We start from the raw sequence: 20,411 nt of genomic DNA, 5'->3' as shown, positions 1-20,411 counted from the left end.
ACAGTTAACTTCATATCTAATGGTGAAGGACTTTCTCCCTAAGATGAGGAACGAACAAGGATGTCTCCTCTCACTGCTTTATTTAATATTGTACTGGAACTGTAGCCAGGGCAATTAGGTGAGAAAAAGAAAATAGTTCAGATTGGAAATGAAGAAGTTAAAGTATATTTGTGGATGACATGATCTTGCATAAAAATTTTAAATCCTAAAGAGGGGTGTCTGGGTGGCTCAGTTGGTTGAACATCCAACTCTTGATTTCAGCTCAGGTCATGATCTCAGAGTCCTGGGATAGAGCCCCACACAGGGCTCCTGGCTCAGTGGAGAGACTGCTTCTTTGCTCTCGCCCTCTGCCCCTCCCCCACCCCACCCCTGCTTATGCACACACTCTCCAAATAAATAAATAAATAGTCTTTAAAAATCAATCGAAAACTGAAATGAAAACAATTCCACTTGTGATAGCATCAAAAAGAATAAAGTGCTTAGGAACAAATTTAACAAAAGAAGTGCAAGACTTTACACTGAGCACAACCAAACATCACTGAAAGAAGTTAAAGAAGACCTAAGTAAATGGAAAGTGTTCATGGATTGAAAGACTCAATATTGTTGAGATGGTGATACCTCCCAAATTGGTCTGCAGATTCAATGCAATCCCTATCAGAATCCCAGCAGGCTTTTCTTTTTTCAGACATTGGCAAATTGACCTTAAAATTCATATGGAAATGCAAGGGACCCAGAAGAGCCAAAATAATCTTGAAAAAGAACAACAGAGTTGGAGGACTCATACTTCCTGAGTTTAAAGTTAGACATTAGATTTTGAACATTTCGATACATTAAACATACAAATACTCTTTTCATTTAGAATGTTCTACAAGAAATTATTAGAAATTATCTTAGATGCCATCATAAATTTCTCTAGCCAAATTCTCATCATTCAGATATCTCCTTTCAAAATTTGCATTTCAATAAATGTGATTTTATTTATTTATTTATTTATTTATTTATTTGAGAGAGTGAACACGAGACTGTGAATGGGGAGCAGCAGAGGGAGAGAGGGAGAGGGGAGAGAGAATCTTAAGCTGGCTGCACACTTAGCATGGAGCCCAGTGCTGGGCTCAAACTCAGGACCCTGAGATCATGACCTGAGCCAAAATCAAGAGTTGGATGTTCACCCACTGACCACCCAGGTGTCCCAATAAATGTGATTTTTAAAAATATCCTACAGGTTTAGTTTGGAATTTTAACTGATATTAAATTTAATTTGCTTTCACCAGTGAGCAGTATCGTTTGCTTTATAGTTATTGCACTCAAATGGCCAGCCTGATGTATCTAATTTATCTGTCTAGTAGAGGAACTCAAAAATTTGTAAGAATTTCTAACAAAATCCACACGCCATCAACATGAACCGATTGTTAATGTTAGTTTAATATTTTGAAATAATACTATTGAAGTGTGATTTAAGGAACTAAAAATACTAGTTAAAATCTAATTCCTATTTCACCAATTAATCTTTCTCTCAACAATTGGTTTAATTTCCCTCTACTCTCCCTCTTCACATTAAGAACAAAACAGCCCTCAAGTCATCATGAGGTTTAAAAAACATTCGTTCACTTTTTTTTTAAACAAGTGAGAATATTCAAAACTTCAGAGTATGGATTTTGCATTTTGAACTTCTGGCCTACTTGTATCAAATTCCTTTAAAATGATTTTTATCTTTTCTTCAAGGAAATTAAAAATTCTTGCTTATACTACACCAGGGAGGAATCAAAACTATTCTCTCTCTCTTTGTATATTCAACATGGAAAAAATACTTTAAATGTCATGCTTCAGGTCTGGTGAAAATTGTGTAAATTGTAGTCGTATGAGTCCTTCAGAGTGGAAAATGCAGCTTTCCTGACTGGAATAGAATGGTTTTTCAGGTGATCATCCTCGATATCATTAACTCTTCCTCCATGCAGGTACAACATAAGAGGTATTTTTTCCAAGTTTAGCAGTTTTTTTGGGGGGGGGGATAATCCATGATGTAAGACTGCCCTCTTAGATTGTTTTTCTTGTTTTTAACTTTATACCCTAATAACATTCCAAAAGATCCATACATAGGTATTTTTTTCTTCCGTAATCAAGGCTACAGGGAATTCATGATATATATCGCTCTTGTATTTATTTTTACCTAATTAATGATCTCAACAAAACACTACTAGTTTCCCTTCCGATTTCTAAGTTGTGTAAGCACCTGTTTTTGCTGGTATCTATCTCTAAAGGCAGACAGACCATTTTAAAGGTTCTTATATTAATTGCAAACTTGAACACAAATATATCACCTGTGATATCTCTGTAACCAAGGCAAGGCTGAAGTTTGGATCTAAATTATCTAAAAAGTTGTTCACTTCTCCAATTCCACTTATGTGGGTAAGAGAATAGATTCTGGAGCCACACTGTAGTGGTGTGAATCCTAGCTCTACCATTTCATATGATGTGTGATTATGGGCAGGTTATTTAAACTCTCTATGCCTCAATTTCTTCATCTATAAAATGTGGCTAATAAGAGTGTCTACCTTGTAGGATTGTTGCGGGATAAAATGAACTAATATGTGGAAATGCTTAGAATAATATCTAGCATATAGTTGCACATATGCATTAATATTATCTAAATTTCATTTGCTTTGGGTTGGCAAAAATGAAAAGAGCTGATTTGCAACACTATTTCAACGTCAACATATAGGAATAAATAAATAAACAAAATGTAGTTTAAGTTTTGTTTTGAACACCTCAACTTGAATCTAACTAGAGCTTGGTTATTATAAACAGTTTGCTCTTTTGTTTTGCCCAGGGTATTTGTTTTCCATTTATATCTAAAATAATAGTTTTGCCTTTTGCTCTTTTCAGTGTTTTATCATTTTTTATTTCACTTAATGGTCATATATATTGTATTCACCTCTGATTTGCTTTAAATGTGAAAGAATTCTAAAGTGTATTAATGTTATTATTGCCATTGCTATGACTCTTATAGGAATTAATTACTAGAACTAGAATCAAAGTAAATTTAATTGAATAGTACTTAGCATGTATTATACTCTGAGAATTCTGTTTATTTTCAGACATGTTTATGGCTGAATATATGATCTGGCAGTAATCTTCATATATAAATAGAAACATGATCATTAGAATGGATTAATTTATTTATTTGTTTGACATTTTTTAATGACTACCATAATCCAAGCTTCTTTCAAGAATATTTTTTCTAATACGTTCTGTCACTCTCAGAATTTAAATATTAATGCTTTTAAAATAATTCATTCAACATGAATTATAATTTATTAAGTTAACTAAGTAATTAAATAAAATAGCAAGATATTTAAAGAGGGGAAATCCTGTATGTGCCAAGATAAATGGTACTCTACTCAATACACTCAATATACTAATTGTAACCGAGAAACTGCTTAACTGTATCTCAGTTAACTTACTATATCAGGGTAATCACAATGGCTGCACACTGTGCTGGAATCCATTTTATAAATAAGTCTCTCCTCTTTATGATATATGAATAGACAAGGCCTGAGGCACCCTTTGCTCACAGATTAAAATGCTTTAAATCAGGGCTTCTTATTTTGCCCAAATCAGCTGGTTGAAGAATATGGTATCTGGGATACAAAGAATGAATGCAGTAAGAAGTAAACTTGCTCTAAATAAGTTTAATCTTAAAGCCTTTACTTTAACAAAATTTTATGATTTTTACTCACTTGATTTTGTTTTTATATTATTCTGATAATAGTCAATTAATCAAGTCCTATCACCCTCTGAGCTTCAGTTTCCTTGTCTGTAAAACCCCTGGCATTTGCTCTCCAGTCTAAGAATCTGACTCTAATATGTTTGATTTCCTTCTAAATTTAATGCGGATTTACACTGTAAAAGGACTCATAACAAAGCAAGATGCCTCTTCATTCAACTATACTACTGTTTGTAGGGACAGAGAAAGTTTCTTTGAAAAATAGTCTCCCTGAGACCATGTGATAGCGAGCACCTTAACAAACTTTTGCATCATCATAAATTCCTCACATACTTGGAAATAAACAAATTCGATTTATAATTTTATAAGAATTTATCTCCCCTGGTTAGATTACATAAAGGGGAAACGGAGTTCTTTGAAGTTCCACTGATTAGAGTGTGGGGAGACCAGGTTATCCTCCTGATTTGTGCTCAGTTACTGTAGCTCATGCAATATGAAGAAGTAACCTTATAAATTATGCAAGTTAATGGAATTAAAAAGTTTGTGAAAGTTCTATACACTTTAAAAAGTAGCTTAACTTTGGACACTTCCAAAATATACTTTGACTTGAGAATATTAATTTCTCAATCAAGACGCAGGGTGGCGCTGCAGGCTAAGGTTGTGAATACAGAGCCCTAAAAAGCTCGCGTATTCCTTTGTTGCAAAAGGAATCAAAAATACACGAGAGGAGCTTTGCCAGCCGTGCTGGGTTACCAGCGAGTTTGGACTGCGGTATACTAAACGAATTTTAAGATTCAAGGCAACTTTGTGAGGACTCTACCAAACAAGAAATCGTAATTTAATACCTCTGTCGGTGCCAGAAGGGATTGGATGTAAGCACCGGGTCTCCAACATGGAGACGCTAGAGAGAATTCAACCAAACAGGCAAGTGATGGTCTTTATTTTGATGGTGTTCTTGTCTCCGGCTCTTGCTGAGCCTATTCGTTATTCTGTGATGGAAGAAACAGAGAGTGGCTCCTTTGTAGCCCATCTGACCAAGGATCTGGGCCTGGGAATCAGGGACCTGGCCGCCCGGTCGGCCCGGGTGGTGTCTGACGATGACAAGCAGCGCTTGCAGCTGGATCGTCAGACTGGAGATTTGCTTTTGAGGGAGAAACTAGACCGGGAAGAGCTATGTGGCCCTACTGAACCGTGTGTACTGCATTTCCAAGTGTTCCTAGAAAAGCCGGTTCAATTTTTTGAAGGAGAATTATCAATCCAGGACGTAAATGACCACTCCCCGGTATTCCCGACTGGGGAAATGCTCTTGAAAATACTGGAAAACAGCCAGCCAGGGACTCTGTTTCCCTTGAAATTAGCTCAGGATTTGGATGTGGGCAGCAATGGTCTTCAAAAATACACTATCAGCCCCAATTCTCATTTTCATGTTCTAACTCGAAATCATAGTGACGGCAAGAAATACCCAGATTTGGTGCAGGACAAAGCGCTGGATCGAGAGGAGCAGCCTGAGTTCAGCTTAACCCTCACTGCACTGGATGGTGGGTCTCCACCTAAGTCTGGCACCACCACAGTGCGGATCCTGATCATGGACGTCAATGACAATGCTCCGGAGTTTGTGCACACCCCGTATAAGGTGCAGGTCTTGGAAAACAGCCCACTAGGCTCCCCAGTACTTAGTGTCTCCGCTAGAGATGTAGATGCTGGAAACTTCGGGAGTGTTTCCTATGGCTTGTTCCAGGCATCAGATGAAATTAAACAAACTTTCTCAATAAATGGAGTCACAGGAGAAATCCGACTGACAAAGAAACTGGATTTTGAACAAATTAAATCTTACCACGTGGAAATTGAAGCTATAGACGGAGGAGGCCTTTCTGGAAAATGCACCGTTGTCATAGATGTGGTGGATGTGAACGACAACGCCCCTGAACTTACCATATCTTCACTCACCAGCTCCGTACCAGAAAATGCTCCTGAGACTGTAGTCTCTATCTTCAGAATTCGAGATCGAGACTCTGGAGACAATGGAAAGATGATTTGCTCTATACCAGATAATCTGCCATTCCTTCTGAAACCGACATTCAAGAACTTTTACACCCTGGTAACAGAAAGCCCCCTCGACAGAGAGAGCCAGGCCGAGTACAACATCACCATCACCGTCACCGACCTGGGGACCCCCAAGCTGAAAACCCAGCACAACTTAACCGTGACGGTGTCCGACGTCAACGACAACGCCCCCGCCTTCAGCCAAAGCTCCTACACCCTGCGGGTCCGCGAGAACAACAGCCCCGCTCTGCACATCGGCAGCGTGAGCGCCACCGACAGAGACGCGGGCGCCAACGCCCAGGTCATCTACTCGCTGCTGCTGCCGCCCCACGACCCGCACCTGCCCCTGGCCTCGCTGGTGTCCATCAACGCGGACAATGGGCAGCTGTTCGCGCTCAGGGCGCTGGATTACGAGGCGCTGCAGGCGTTCGAGTTCGGCGTGCGCGCGGCCGACCGCGGCTCGCCGGCGCTCAGCAGCCAGGCGCTGGTGCGCCTGCTGGTGGTGGACGCCAACGACAACGCGCCCTTCGTGCTGTACCCGCTGCAGAACGGCTCGGCGCCCTGCACCGAGCTGGTGCCCAGGGCGGCCGAGGCGGGCTACCTGGTGACCAAGGTGGTGGCGGTGGACGGCGACTCGGGCCAGAACGCCTGGCTGTCGTACCAGCTGCTCAAGGCCACGGAGCCCGGGCTGTTCGGCGTGTGGGCGCACAACGGCGAGGTGCGCACGGCCCGGCTGCTGAGCGAGCGCGACGCCGTCAAGCACAGGCTGCTGGTGCTGGTCAAGGACAATGGCGAGCCGCCGCTGTCGGCCAGCGTCACGCTGCACGTGCTGCTGGTGGACGGTTTCTCGCAGCCCTACCTGCCGCTGCCGGACGTGGCGGCGGCCGAGGCCCGGGCCGACCCGCTCACCGTCTACTTGGTCATCGCCTTGGCGTCGGTGTCGTCGCTCTTCCTGGTGTCGGTGCTGGTGTTCGTGGCGGTGCGGCTGTGCAGGCGGAGCCGGGCGGTGTCGGGGGGCGGCTGCTCGGTGCCTGAGGGCCCGTTTGCGGGCCACCTGGTGGACGTCAGCGGCACGGGGACCCTGTCCCACAGCTACCAGTATGACGTGCGTCTGACGGGAGTTCCTAGGACTGGTGAGTTCAAATTCTTGAAGCCAGTATTTCCCAATCTCTTGATTGAGGACATTGGGAGAGAAATTGAAGAAAACCCCAACTGCAGGAATAGCTTTGTATTCAGTTAAAGAGTGTATTTGGTTAAGTCAGCCTCTCCTTAATTTTGGCAAACCTAACTCCCTTTGCAATGCCTTTCTTTTAAGAAATTCTGTTGTCTAAATATGTATATCTCTATTCCAAACTTATGCATGTCCCTGATTGTGCTAAATTTTCCTCCTTTTATTGATATTCATTGAATGTAGCATTTTCACTTACACTGATTATGGAGTATGTATATTCTCCATATTTGACCTTTTCTTCATGATTAATCTGTCCATAACTATAAATTACTCAAGTAGTTTAAGAAGAAATTTTTATTTACATCCACTCCTTACTGTCTTAAAGCTTTTATGTAATTGTGCATTTCTATGTATTTGTGGTGTTTGTCTTTACCATCAGCTTTATCTTTAGAGTGTTTGGACTTGTTTTAGCTACCTAGGCCTTTTTGACTGTTCTCCAGTCTATGCCCCTGGAAAGCCATGAGCATATAACTTAACCTACTTGTTTCTCTGAAATTGTACATGAACATGCACTTTGATTAAAATATTAAAACACTAAAATTGTGACTTCCTAATGTGAACACCATACATGCTAGAATTTTTTTAAAATTTTTGATTGCTACTTACCTAGCACACTGTATGTGTTCTGTAAACACTAATACTAAATTTAAAAAATTACTTTCATTTATAAGTAATAATTGAAAATCTATCATTTGGCATCATGCTCACTAACCAAAACTAAATCACTGATTGATAAAATCCTTTAAAGCAATTTCAGACCTTAAATGAACCTTAAATCCTTTCAAAGGATTCAAGATATGAAGGATATCATATCTTCCTTGTCCTTCCTTTTGCCCTATAAATAGAAGTTCAAGTGAAATTTAATGTATATGTTTCTTTTGGTTTTCTTGCAGCTTCTCCCCACTTTTCAAAAGAGTCAGAGAATTTCTTCTGAATTTGGGTTATTCTGTTCAGGCCTATTCAAGGTTATTGGGTGATAGGAGGTTTTCACTTTAAAGTACTTTGCAGACATGAACATCCTTTATCAACAAAATAATGTTTTATTTTTGATGTCCAAGTTATCTTCTGTTCAATGGAGCTTTGAGGTGTTTTATGTAAATTTACTTTATCAATTATGCTAAACTTTCATTGATAAGAAATAAGCATTATGTTGTCATTTTGGACAATAGAATAGAAATAGCAATTAATTAAGAAATGAACTTATCTGAAGTATAATTGTTTTATGTCATGTTCAATAAGCAAAGTAAGCTGATCATGTGGTGTCCAACTAAATTTATATGGATATAAGTGAAACACCTCTTAGTTGAACTTTTGACACAATGTGATCAATTGAAGAGCGTGCTTTATAATCTAAATATTTATTTTTAAATATCAGGATCATACTGGCATTTAATTATTTGTACTTAACCCTGAATTACTTTTTTTCCCTAAGGATATAATAATGACATAAAAAAGGAAAATTACTGGTTAAGTTATTCTTGAAACATAATTTTTAGTCTTCATCCAGTCTAAAAATTGAAATGAGAAAGTGACAAAAATGAGAACAAAATTAAACACAAGTATATTTAGACAAAAATATGGTAGTCAACTTTAATGACTACTCCATTTATTAGCAATTTAAATGAATGGCTTTTATATGTGATAAGAAATCTGACTGAAGTTTTCACCAGTATATTGCAACATTATGAAAATCCAAGTTCCCTTTTTTTTTTTTGTTTATGCCAGAAAAGGCCAATTTGTATAACTGCCCAAATGAGACTGGCCAAATAAACACCCAAACCCACCTTTATGAATTTCTGTGTAAATTTGTGAATTACTTTGTGTATTATTTTATTGGTTACTGTGTATATTCATAAAGCACAGACCATTCCTTACCATAACACATGGATCATTCTGTACACCAGACTTTGGTGTAGAATGGGTCAATATTTTGAAATTCAATAATTTGAATTTAATAGTAAATGTGACCCAAATAACTTCTACAAAATGCATACCTTATGAAAAATAGGCCAGTTCCATTGTTTCAAAACAAAAATAAAGAATGGAGGCCAAATATCTTGATAATTACGGTCATTTCAATCTTACGTTTTCTTACATGCTTCTGTTATATGTACATTTCCCCCCAGTTTTAGTTAAAAATAATTGAAATACATCACTGTGCAAATTTAAGGTGTACAACATGATGCTTTGAATTACATATATTGTGAAGTGACTACCACACAAAATAGGTTTAGCTAACATCCATCTGAGATATACATCTTTTACAATTCCTTTATTTTTTTAGGCACAGCACATAGTGAGTTGAACATATGCTGTTTTGGGGGCAGAACTTTAACTGAAGGTTAAAAGTTATGTAGTTATTTGGTGGAAGTCTCCTTCCAGGTAGAATGGATGGATTACCTAACAGCATAAAAACTTGTTAAAATTCAGAAATTATCTGTTTGACACAACAGACAGCAGATAATATAATAAGAACTCAAAGGGCTAAGATTTCTTGGAGTTGTGAACTGACTTCTGCAGTTTGACCTGCAGAAATTTGCTAAGTCTTGGAACAGACAAAAGGCTCCTGCTATGGGCTAGAGCAACTTCAGTAGCCTTTGGCAGACTGGAAGAGTCAAGCTCATGGCCAATTTTTCCCCTCAGTCAAACTCAGGGACAGTCCAAGGAAGAAGACTAAAAGCCTAAGTAAAAAAATCTCTGAATAGCAGAGTCAGTTTTGATAGTCTTGATACATAAAGACTAGGGTTTAAAACCTGTCATGAGAAGGAAGAAGACTAAAAGCCTAAGTAAAAAAATCTCTGAATAGCAGAGTCAGTTTTGATAGTCTTGATACATAAAGACTAGGGTTTAAAACCTGTCATGAGAAGGGACTGTGGAAAATACACTAAGTTCTCAACTGATAATTCTGGAGAATTAGGTGCTTATCAGGACTGCAAAGCACCTTGACTAAGCACAGAGCCTGTTTGGATTAAGGAAATTTGATGAGACATGACTCTATCAAGTTAACAGAGTTGAAAAGGTGAACTCTTTTTGGAAAAAGATAATATCATCTGGATCCTGGGCAGCTTTTTACGTATATATTCTGCATTCAATTAAAAACTACTAGGCACACATACAAAAAAAACTGGTTGACATGAGTAAAACCTAGAGGAAAAAAACAGACAATACAAATGATCCAAAGAAGAAACAGATACTAAAACTTACTGACAGTGATGTTAAAATAAGTGGGACTAATAGGTTACAAATGAAGAATAGAGGAAAGAAATAAAAGAGAATTTCACCACAGAACTGAAATTTAAAATGGAAATTCATTATGGAACTGAAAGAAATAAAATCTGAAATTAAAAACTATTTCGGTAGTTTATAGCTTAGTAGATATACAGGAATACAGGATTAGTGAATGCAAGACAAGCCAATATAAAATGTCCAAATAGAAGCATAGGAGAAAATAATGAAAAATACAGAAAAGAACATTACTGACATGTGGGATATAATGAAAAACTGTAACATACATATGATTGTAATCCTAAAAGGAGAGGAGATGTTAGAAATAGAGAATAAGCGATGTTTGAAGAGATAATGGCCAAGAATTTTCCAAAATTTGTGAAAATCCTTCACCACTTAAGATGCTTGGGGAGACCCAATGAAGAGAAATAAAATACAAAGTACACCTAGATGTATCATAGGAAAGATGCTGAAGACCAGAGTCAAAGAGAAAACCTTAAAAGCAACCACCAAAAAATGAGACATTACTCTTAAGGGAGCAACAATAAAATAGCGGACTTTTCCACATAAATCATGAAACCAAAAGACAAGGAAATGATGCCTTTAAAACAGACTAGCACTCTTATATTACCAGAAAATATATATTTCAAAAATACAGCTTTCAGACAAATGAAAACCAAGAGAATTAAACATAGTCATGTTTGCACTAAAAGAAACACTTTTAGTGGAATTCACTGGGCAGAGGGAAAACAGTCCTAAAGGAATCAGGCTTGCAGGAAAAAATGAAGAGTAACAGGAAGGGTAAATATAAATTAATATTGGCTATAGAAGGCAAAAATAGAAGTTTCTTAAAGGATTTAAAATATATATAAGATTTAAATTCATGACAATAATGTACAAGGAAGATGGTATAAATACAGTTAATTAGTTCTAAGCATTATCATGGAAGCAGTAAAATTAAAAATATATATATTAGACTCTTCTAGATAAAAGATGCATGCTTTAATGTGTAGGATAATTACCACAAGATTAACGAAAAAACGAATTGAAGGAAAATGAAAAATAACAAATATATGAATAATCCAAAAAAGAATAAAACTTTAAGGACAAATTTAAAAAGTAGATGGTAAGTATAAATAGAGAATTATCAAATATTACATTTATTGTGATTAGATTAAATGATCCCATTATACAACTGAAAATTTTCAGAGTAGGTATAAGAATATTTCAACTATTGGGGCGCCTGGGTGGCTCAGTCATTAAGCGTCTGCCTTCGGCTCAGGGCGTGGTCCCAGAGTCCTGGGATCGAGCCCCACATCAGGCTCCTCTGCTGGGAGCCTGCTTCTTCCTCTCCCACTCCCCCTGCCTGTGTTCCCTCTCTTGCTGGCTATCCCTCTCTCTGTCAAATAAATAAATAAAATCTTTAAAAAAAAAAAGAATATTTCAACTATTGTATATGGTATCATATAAATGTGTGTTTGTGTGAGATATAACAAAAAGGTTGAAAGTTTAAAAAAATAGGAAAAGATACAATACAGACACTAACCAAAATAAACCTAGTGTAGCTGTAGTCATATAAGACAAAGAGACTTTGAGGAAAGATGCATTGCATGCATAGAGATAAAAGAGATGTTTCATAATGATAAAGACGTAAATCTACCAGCATTATGTCAGTTCTAAGACTGAATATATGCCCATAAGATAATTACAAAATATAGAAGTTAAACTGAGAGAATATAAATGAAAAATACACAAAATACACAAATGGTCATAACAGACTTAATGCAACTCTCTTGATTCCTGGTAGAAAAAGAAGACATATACACACAAACATACAAATACCAAGAATATTCAAAATCTGAGCAACACAATAATCATATTGGAATAAACTGACATACACAGCACACTGGAGAATACACGATATTTTATGTGCATTTGAAAGATATCAAAATTATCCATATTCTGGGTCAAAGACAAACATCAAAAATTTTAAAATAATTGAAATGACTCAGAGTATGCTTTTTGACAGTGGAATTAGGACAGAATTAAAAATGTAACTAAGGGGCACGTGGGTGGCTCAGTCTGATTCTTGATTTCAGCTCAGGTTTTGATCTCGCAGTTGTGAGTTCAAGCCCCATGTTGGCTCCATGCTAGATGTGGAGCCTACTTGAAGTGAAATAAAATGAAATTAAATGAAATAAATTTAATTTAATATAATTTAAAATAAAAATATAACAAGAAATCCCCAGATGCTTCAAAAGTAAATAATATAATCCGTGGGTTAAAGAAGATGTCATAGCAGAAATTTCCATATATTTTGAACTGGGTAAATATTAAGATTTGCTGCATCAAAACAGCTCTTAGAAGGAAATTTAAAAACTTTAAATGTGCATTTTAGAAAAATATTAAAAATCACTAATCCAAGAGTTCCTCTGAAGAAGCTAGAAAAATAACAAATACAAATAAGGAAGAAAACATATATAAACAAATAGATGACAAATAGCACAGAAAATCAACAAAACTGAAAGTTAGCTCTTTGTAATGATTAATACAATTAAAAATTCTTATGAGGCACCTGGGTAGCTCAGTTGGTTAAGAGTCAGACTCTTGGTTTTGGCTCAGGTCATAATCTTGGGGTCATTATGCTCAACCCCTAGTCTGCTTCAGATTCTTTCTCTCTCTTTCTCCCTCCCCCTCTGCCCCTCTCTCTGACCCTCTCCTCTCTCTCTCAAAAATAAATAAATAAATAAATAAATAAATAAATAATAAAACCTTTTTTAAAAAACCGTCTAGGTAAAACTAATCAAGAAAGAATAAAACGCCAACTATCAATATCAGGAATGAAAAGGAACATCACTACCAATCTCACAGACATTAAAAAAATAAAAAGGGATTTTATGAATAACTTTATGCCAATAAATTTGACTATTTAAAATGGAAAACATATTTGAAAAACACAATATACTAAAACTGCAACAAGAAGATATATAAAATCTGATTAGGCATATCTATTAAGTAAATTAAACTTGTTATTAAAGAAACCTTGCCAGTCCAATTCACACTTGTGAATTCTTCCAAAATACTTATAGAAGAACTAACACCAGTTTTTGCAGACTCTTTCAGAGAATAGAAAAATAGGAAATGTTTCTCAAATCATTTCAGTGCTAGCATAACTTCAATGGGTTATGGCATCCAAACCTGAATAAGACAAGAGAGGAAAAGCAGAGGCCAATCTCATTTATAAACATAGACGGGAAAATTCTAAACAAAATATCAGCAAATAAAATTCAGAAATATATGAAAGGGAAATAATAAATTATGAGAAAATGTGTTATTTTAAGGATGCAAATCCAATTTAATATTTGAAAATTAATATAATTAGTTACATGGACAGATGAAGAAAAATATGATTATCTCAGTGAATACAGAAAAAGTCCTTTGATAAAATTCAGCCCACATTCATGGTATTCAGCAAATTCAAAATAGAAGGGAACATTCAATTGTATTTTAAAACCTACAGGAAAAATTATCTTTAATGGTAAATTATTGAAGTTTCCCTTACTTAACAAGAATGAGACAAGGATGCCTGCCTTTACTATTTCATTTCAGTATTATACCATACATCCTAACCAGTGGAATAAGGCAAAGAAAAGATAAAAGGCACAATGATTGAAAGGGGAGAAATAAGAATGTCTTTTTTAAAAAATGACATGGCTTTAGATATAAAAAGTGATAAGGAATCTATTGATGATTAGGATTAATAAATTAAGTTAGCAATTCCACTGGATATAAAGTAGCATACAAATATAAATTGTATTTCTGGTAACAACAAAAATCATAAAATTTAAGATTTTGAGTATCATTTACAATAGTTTAAAAAATACCAAATATCTAGAAACAAATCTAACAACGTGTGTATGACTTATATACTGAAAAACTATAAAATATTGAGAAAAATTAAAGACCTAAAATAGAGGGATATATAATTTTCAATAATTGGAAGACTCGATGTTGGGAATATGGCAGTTCTCCCCAAGCAATCTATAGATGGCATACAATTCTAAACAAAATTTCAGCAGATTTCTTTGTGAAAATCGACAAGCCAAATCTAAAATTTATATAGAAATACAAAGGGATAATAAGAACCAAAACCATCTTGAAGAAAAAGAATAAAAGTGGAGGACTTCTTTCTGTGCTCACACCCCTGGCGGTTCCTGCACCTCTAAGTACCGCGGAAACGCTCCGCCAGCAACCGCATCGTCAGCGCCAAGGACCACACATCCACCCAGATGAACGTGGCCAAGGTTGAGAAGATGACAGGCAGGTTCAATGGCCAGTTTAAAACCTATGCCATCTGCGGGGCCATTCCCAGAATGGGTGAGTCAGATGACTCCATCCTCAAACTGGCCAATGCCGAAGTCGTTTCAAAGAACTTCTGGAAAGGATCTTGGATGTGGGTATTTGTCATATATAAATAGTAAGCCCCCCAAAAGTGGAGGATTTACCTATCAGATAATAAAGCCTATTATAAAGATATAGTTATTAAGCCAATATGGTATTGCAGGATAAATGAAGAGAAAAATTGAAAAAAGGGTCTTGAACAGACCTATGGTCACCTAACTTACAACAAAATGACACTTCAGAAACAATAGGGAATGGATCTTCTTTTCAGTAGATAGTGCAAAGTCATTTGGATATTTTTATGAAAAAATAATGTAACCCTAACCTCATTCACATGAAAAAAATCAAATTCAAGATGATTATTGCTCTAAATGTGAAATTAGTAAAGCAATTGATTTAAAAAATATACAAGAATATTTTCATGATCTTGGGATATATGCAAAGATTTAAAGAGAACACAAGCCCTAACCATAAATGAAAAATATTGATAAATTAGACTAACAGTAAGAAGTTTTGTTCATCAAAGATAGCAGAAGAGAGGTGAAATGCAAGCCATAGAGTGGGAGAAGATATTTGCAATACGTACTTCTGAAAAAGCATTTATACTCCAGATATATAAGGAACTTCTAATGATTGATGGGGAAAAAAATCAAATACCATAAATAGAAAGAGAAACAAAAGACAAGCACTTCACAAGAATGTACCCTAATGGCCATTAAACATGTGAAAAAAGTGCTCAATTTAATTAATCAGGGAGATGCTAATTAAAGTTACAATATAGTATCACTACACACCCATCAGAGTGGTTAAAATTAAAAGACAGTGTCAAATGTTGACAAGGACATGGAGCAACTGGAACTGTCATTTTTTTTGCTGGTTTCGGTAAAACCACATTTGTAAACTTTTGCAATATCTGTTAAAGCTAAATATATGTGCACATCTTTGCACATAGAAGCCTAACTCCTAGGAATATATTCAACATAAATGGTCACATAGAAACCAAAAGACAAGAACAAGAATGTCGGTAACAGCACTATCCAAAATATCCCCAAACTGGAAAACCCCAATGTGCATCAACTGGAGAACAGATATACAGTAGTACAGTCATACAACAGAATAATATAAAGCACCGAGAATAAAATAAATTAGGACAATACATAATAGATGAATTTTTAAAAACATAATGTCGAGTAAAAGAAGCCAAACATAAAAGAGAAATACTACATAAGTCCATTTGTATAAAAGTTCAAAAAAAAAAAGAAAAAAATCTGTGATAATAAATATAAGAAGCATGCTTACCTTTAGGGGAAAGAGTAATTACCAAACAAAAACATAAGGGAGCTTCTACAGTTTTGGTAACATTTTAGTTTTAGTTTAGTTTCTACTTACAGAAGTGTGTTCACTTCCTGAAAATGTATTGAGTTGTACACTTATCACTTGTACCCTTTCTGATATGTTATATTTCAAAATAAAAATAACTTCTGTAAAATGGTAAACTTTTGTAAACATCAGGTGTCACTTATTTCTTGAATGTAATCAAGTAAGAAACCCAACAAGAGAAGGTTTCTTCTCAAATTGTATTTTATGAAGAACACTAATATATCATTTAGTTTGTTCTGAAAAGTATTATTGCACTGAAAGTTAACTCAACAAATATTTCTTTAGAATTTCCAATGCCTAAGAACTGGAGTTACGATCGGGCGCACTTCTGTGACTTAAGAGAACTTTGATAGTATACGGTGATAATTTGGAATGAAATGGCAAATACTACATGCCATAGTAAATAAGGACGCCTGGTGGCGCTGCAGGCTAGCAGTATGAATGAAAGGCTCTGTGGCTGTCCCGGACGCCATTAAGCTGGGAATCAGAACGAGGAGTGCTTCCTAAAAGAAGGAAGCATTTTAGTAAGATCTAGGGGCAGATATCTTCAGAGGGGACATCATTCTAGGGCAAGTCAGTCAGAAATATCTAAATCGAGGTTATTTAGCCAAATCATCTGGGTTGATTGTATACAGAGTTGAAGAAACTGCACCTTCTTGAATTGGATCTGAACAATGGAGACTGCGCTAGCAAAAACGCCACAGAAAAGGCAAGTTATCTTTCTTGCTATATTGTTGCTTTTGTGGGAGGCTGGCTCTGATGCGATTAGGTATTCCATGCCAGAAGAAACAGAAAGTGGCTCCTTTGTGGCCAACCTGGCAAAAGACCTGGGGCTCAGGGTGGGGGAGCTACCGACTCGGGGCGCGCGAATCCATTACAAAGGAAACAAACAGGTCTTGCAGCTGGATATAGAAACCGGGAATTTGCTGCTGTATGAAAAACTAGACCGGGAGGTGCTGTGCGGGGCGACAGATCCCTGTGTACTATATTTCCAGTTATTACTGGAAAACCCTGTGCAGTTTTTTCAGGCTGATCTGCAGCTTACGGATATAAATGACCATTCCCCAGAGTTCCTAGACAAGGAAATGCTCCTAAAAATCCCAGAGAGCATTCAGCCAGGGACCACATTTCCTTTGAAAATAGCTCAGGACTTGGACGTAGGTATCAACACTGTGCAGAACTACACAATCAGCCCCAACTCCCATTTTCACGTTGTCACCCGTAATCGCGGAGTTGGCAGAATATACCCAGAGCTCATGCTGGACAGAGCTCTGGATCGGGAGGAGCAGTCTGAGCTCAGTTTAACCCTCACGGCGCTGGATGGTGGGACTCCGCCCAGGTCAGGCACCGCTGCAGTCCGCATTGAAGTCGTGGACATCAATGATAACGCCCCTCAGTTTTTACAGTCTCTCTATGAGGTACAGGTCCCCGAGAACAGCCCCCTAAACTCCTTAGTTGTCGCTGTCTCTGCCCAAGATTTAGATTCAGGAACATACGGGAATGTAGTCTACACTCTATTCCAAGGCGATGAAGTTACTCAACCATTTGTAATAGATGAAATTACAGGAGAAATACGTCTGAAAAAGGCATTGGATTTTGAGGCAACTCGATACTATAATGTGGAAATTGCAGGCACAGACGGCGGGGGCCTTTCAGGAAAATGCACTGTAGCTATAGAGGTTGTGGATGTGAACGACAACGCCCCTGAACTTACCATGTCGACGCTCGCAAGCTCTACCCCAGAAAACTCACCAGAGACCGTAGTGGCTGTTTTCAGTGTTTCTGATCCAGACTCCGGGGACAACGGTAGGATGGTTTGCTCCATCCAGAACGATCTCCCCTTTCTCCTGAAACCCACATTCAAGAACTTTTACACCCTAGTTACAGAGAGACCACTCGACAGAGAGAGCCAGGCCGAGTATAACATCACCATCACCGTCACCGACCTGGGCACCCCCAGGCTGAAAACCCAGCACAACTTAACAGTGACGGTGTCCGACGTCAACGACAACGCCCCCGCCTTCAGCCAAAGCTCCTACACCCTGCGGGTCCGCGAGAACAACAGCCCCGCCCTGCACATCGGCAGCGTGAGCGCCACCGACAGAGACGCGGGCGCCAACGCCCAGGTCACCTACTCGCTGCTGCTGCCGCCCCACGACCCGCACCTGCCCCTGGCCTCGCTGGTGTCCATCAACGCGGACAACGGGCAGCTGTTCGCGCTCAGGGCGCTGGATTACGAGGCGCTGCAGGCGTTCGAGTTCGGCGTGCGCGCGGCCGACCGCGGCTCGCCGGCGCTCAGCAGCCAGGCGCTGGTGCGCGTGCTGGTGGTGGACGCCAACGACAACGCGCCCTTCGTGCTGTACCCGCTGCAGAACGGCTCGGCGCCCTGCACCGAGCTGGTGCCCAGGGCGGCCGAGGCGGGCTACCTGGTGACCAAGGTGGTGGCGGTGGACGGCGACTCGGGCCAGAACGCCTGGCTGTCGTACCAGCTGCTCAAGGCCACGGAGCCCGGGCTGTTCGGCGTGTGGGCGCACAACGGCGAGGTGCGCACGGCCCGGCTGCTGAGCGAGCGCGACGCCGTCAAGCACAGGCTGCTGGTGCTGGTCAAGGACAATGGCGAGCCGCCGCTGTCGGCCAGCGTCACGCTGCACGTGCTGCTGGTGGACGGCTTCTCGCAGCCCTACCTGCCGCTGCCGGACGTGGCGGCGGCCGAGGCCCGGGCCGACCCGCTCACCGTCTACTTGGTCATCGCCTTGGCGTCGGTGTCGTCGCTCTTCCTGGTGTCGGTGCTGGTGTTCGTGGCGGTGCGGCTGTGCAGGCGGAGCCGGGCGGCGTCGGGGGGTGGCTGCTCGGTGCCCGAGGGCCCGTTTGCGGGCCACCTGGTGGACGTCAGCGGCACGGGGACCCTGTCCCACAGCTACCAGTATGAGGTGTGTCTGAGGGAAGGCCCTGGGGCCGGTGAGTTCAAGTTCTTGAAGCCTATTATCCCCAAATTTCCGCCCCATGGCGCTGTCAAAGAAATAGAGGGAAACGCCACCTTCCGGAATAGCTTTGGATTCAATTAGGGATCTGATTGTAATGTCGTGTGTTTGACCATTTATCTCTAATTTCCCCAAATACCGAGTGTGAGAGCGTCGTGGAGAAAAACCCTACCCTCAGGTATGATTTCCCTTTTGTAGCTAATTTATCCTTTGAACTTTATCTCGTCTAGTTTTGAAAAACCGAATTCTGCATCGTTGCATCTATTTACCCAGTGCCACTCCAAATCTATGCATGCTCTTGATTTTTCTGAAATGTTTGCTCCTGATGGTATTTGTCAGGGTGAGCTATTTTAATGAAGTCAAATATTGTTTTCCTCTGTATTCTGTCCGTTGTTTCATCACACTCTAAGTGTTTTTTGATGCTAAATAGCAAAAATAAAAATGTGTTTGCATAATTTTATTTTGTTTTCAAAGGAATACAGGCACATGGTAACAAATGTAATATGTGAGAAAACCTGACAAAAGGCAACAATATTCTGGGCACCTGCTCCGAGGGTTAAGCGTCTAACTCATGATTTTGGCTCAGGTCTTGATCTCAGGGTGGGGATCTGCCTGTGTGGGGCTCTGGGCTCAAGGGAGTCAGCTTGAAATTTTCTCTCTCTCTCCCTCTGCCCTTTCTCACCCCCCTCCTCGCTCTCTCAAATAAATATGTGAATGCTTTTTATGTCTACTCTTTGTAATGTTTTCTATCTTCTATGTTTTAATCTTCTACTCTTCTTTCCTAGCTCTGATCCATACTGGCAAACATTGTTTTTAAACAAACATTTTTTATTGAATTATACACTTGAAAAGGGAACAAATCCTAACATTGGCTCAATGTGTTTTCAGAAAGTGAACATACTTGGTACCAGTATCTTGATGAAGAAATGAAACATTGCTGGCATTTCAGGTGGCACACAAATTACCTCTTAAAGTCATTACCAGCCCAAGTATAAGAAATATCCTGATTGCCAATACTTTGTTTTAGTTTTTGCCTGTTTTGAATTTATATCAATGGAATAGTAGAGTATGAACTGTTTTGTGTTGGGCTTCTTTCACTGAACATTATGTTTATGAAATTTGTCCATGATATTGCTTTTAACTTTAGCTTTTTATTCTCATTGCTGTATAGTATTCCATTGTGTGACTATTTCACAATTTATTGCCCATCCTACTGTAGGTGGATATTTGGGTTGGTGCAAGGTTTGACTGTTTGAATAATACTGCTTTGAACATTCTCATACATGTCCTATGGCAAACATGTATGTGCCTTTATGTTGGCATATACCTAGGAGTGAAATTGCGGCTCATTTACAAAGTACATGAAAACATGTACTTTTTCCAAACTGGTGGAACCAATTTACACTGCTGTCAGTACGGTCTGGGT

General features: G+C 38.9%; 2 protein-coding genes across 2 annotated transcripts; both read left to right on the top strand.

The window, feature by feature from the left end:
- The first annotated feature begins 3,321 nt into the window (after positions 1-3,321).
- Positions 3,322-12,453, top strand: LOC113261501 (protocadherin beta-4). The gene has a single exon (XM_048221116.2). The coding sequence runs from the start codon at positions 4,617-4,619 to the stop codon at positions 7,005-7,007; it is 2,391 nt and encodes a 796-aa protein (XP_048077073.1). The 5' UTR covers positions 3,322-4,616; the 3' UTR covers positions 7,008-12,453.
- A 69-nt stretch (positions 12,454-12,522) lies between these two features.
- Positions 12,523-19,440, top strand: LOC130543388 (protocadherin beta-5-like). The gene has a single exon (XM_057310243.1). It carries the CDS (start codon positions 16,679-16,681, stop codon positions 19,067-19,069), a length of 2,391 nt encoding a protein of 796 aa, XP_057166226.1. The 5' UTR covers positions 12,523-16,678; the 3' UTR covers positions 19,070-19,440.
- Positions 19,441-20,411: the final 971 nt, after the last annotated feature.

Source organism: Ursus arctos, unplaced genomic scaffold (genome assembly GCF_023065955.2).
Source record: "Ursus arctos isolate Adak ecotype North America unplaced genomic scaffold, UrsArc2.0 scaffold_118, whole genome shotgun sequence".
NCBI lineage: Eukaryota > Metazoa > Chordata > Mammalia > Carnivora > Ursidae > Ursus > Ursus arctos.
The sequence above is the reverse complement of the archived record's forward strand: the minus strand, read 5'-3'. Positions and strand labels throughout refer to the sequence as shown.

Coding starts and splice junctions, on each gene's coding strand:
- LOC113261501 (XM_048221116.2), top strand. CDS start 4,617: ATGGAGACGCTAGAGAGAATTCAACCAAACAGGCAAGTGATGGTCTTT.
- LOC130543388 (XM_057310243.1), top strand. CDS start 16,679: ATGGAGACTGCGCTAGCAAAAACGCCACAGAAAAGGCAAGTTATCTTT.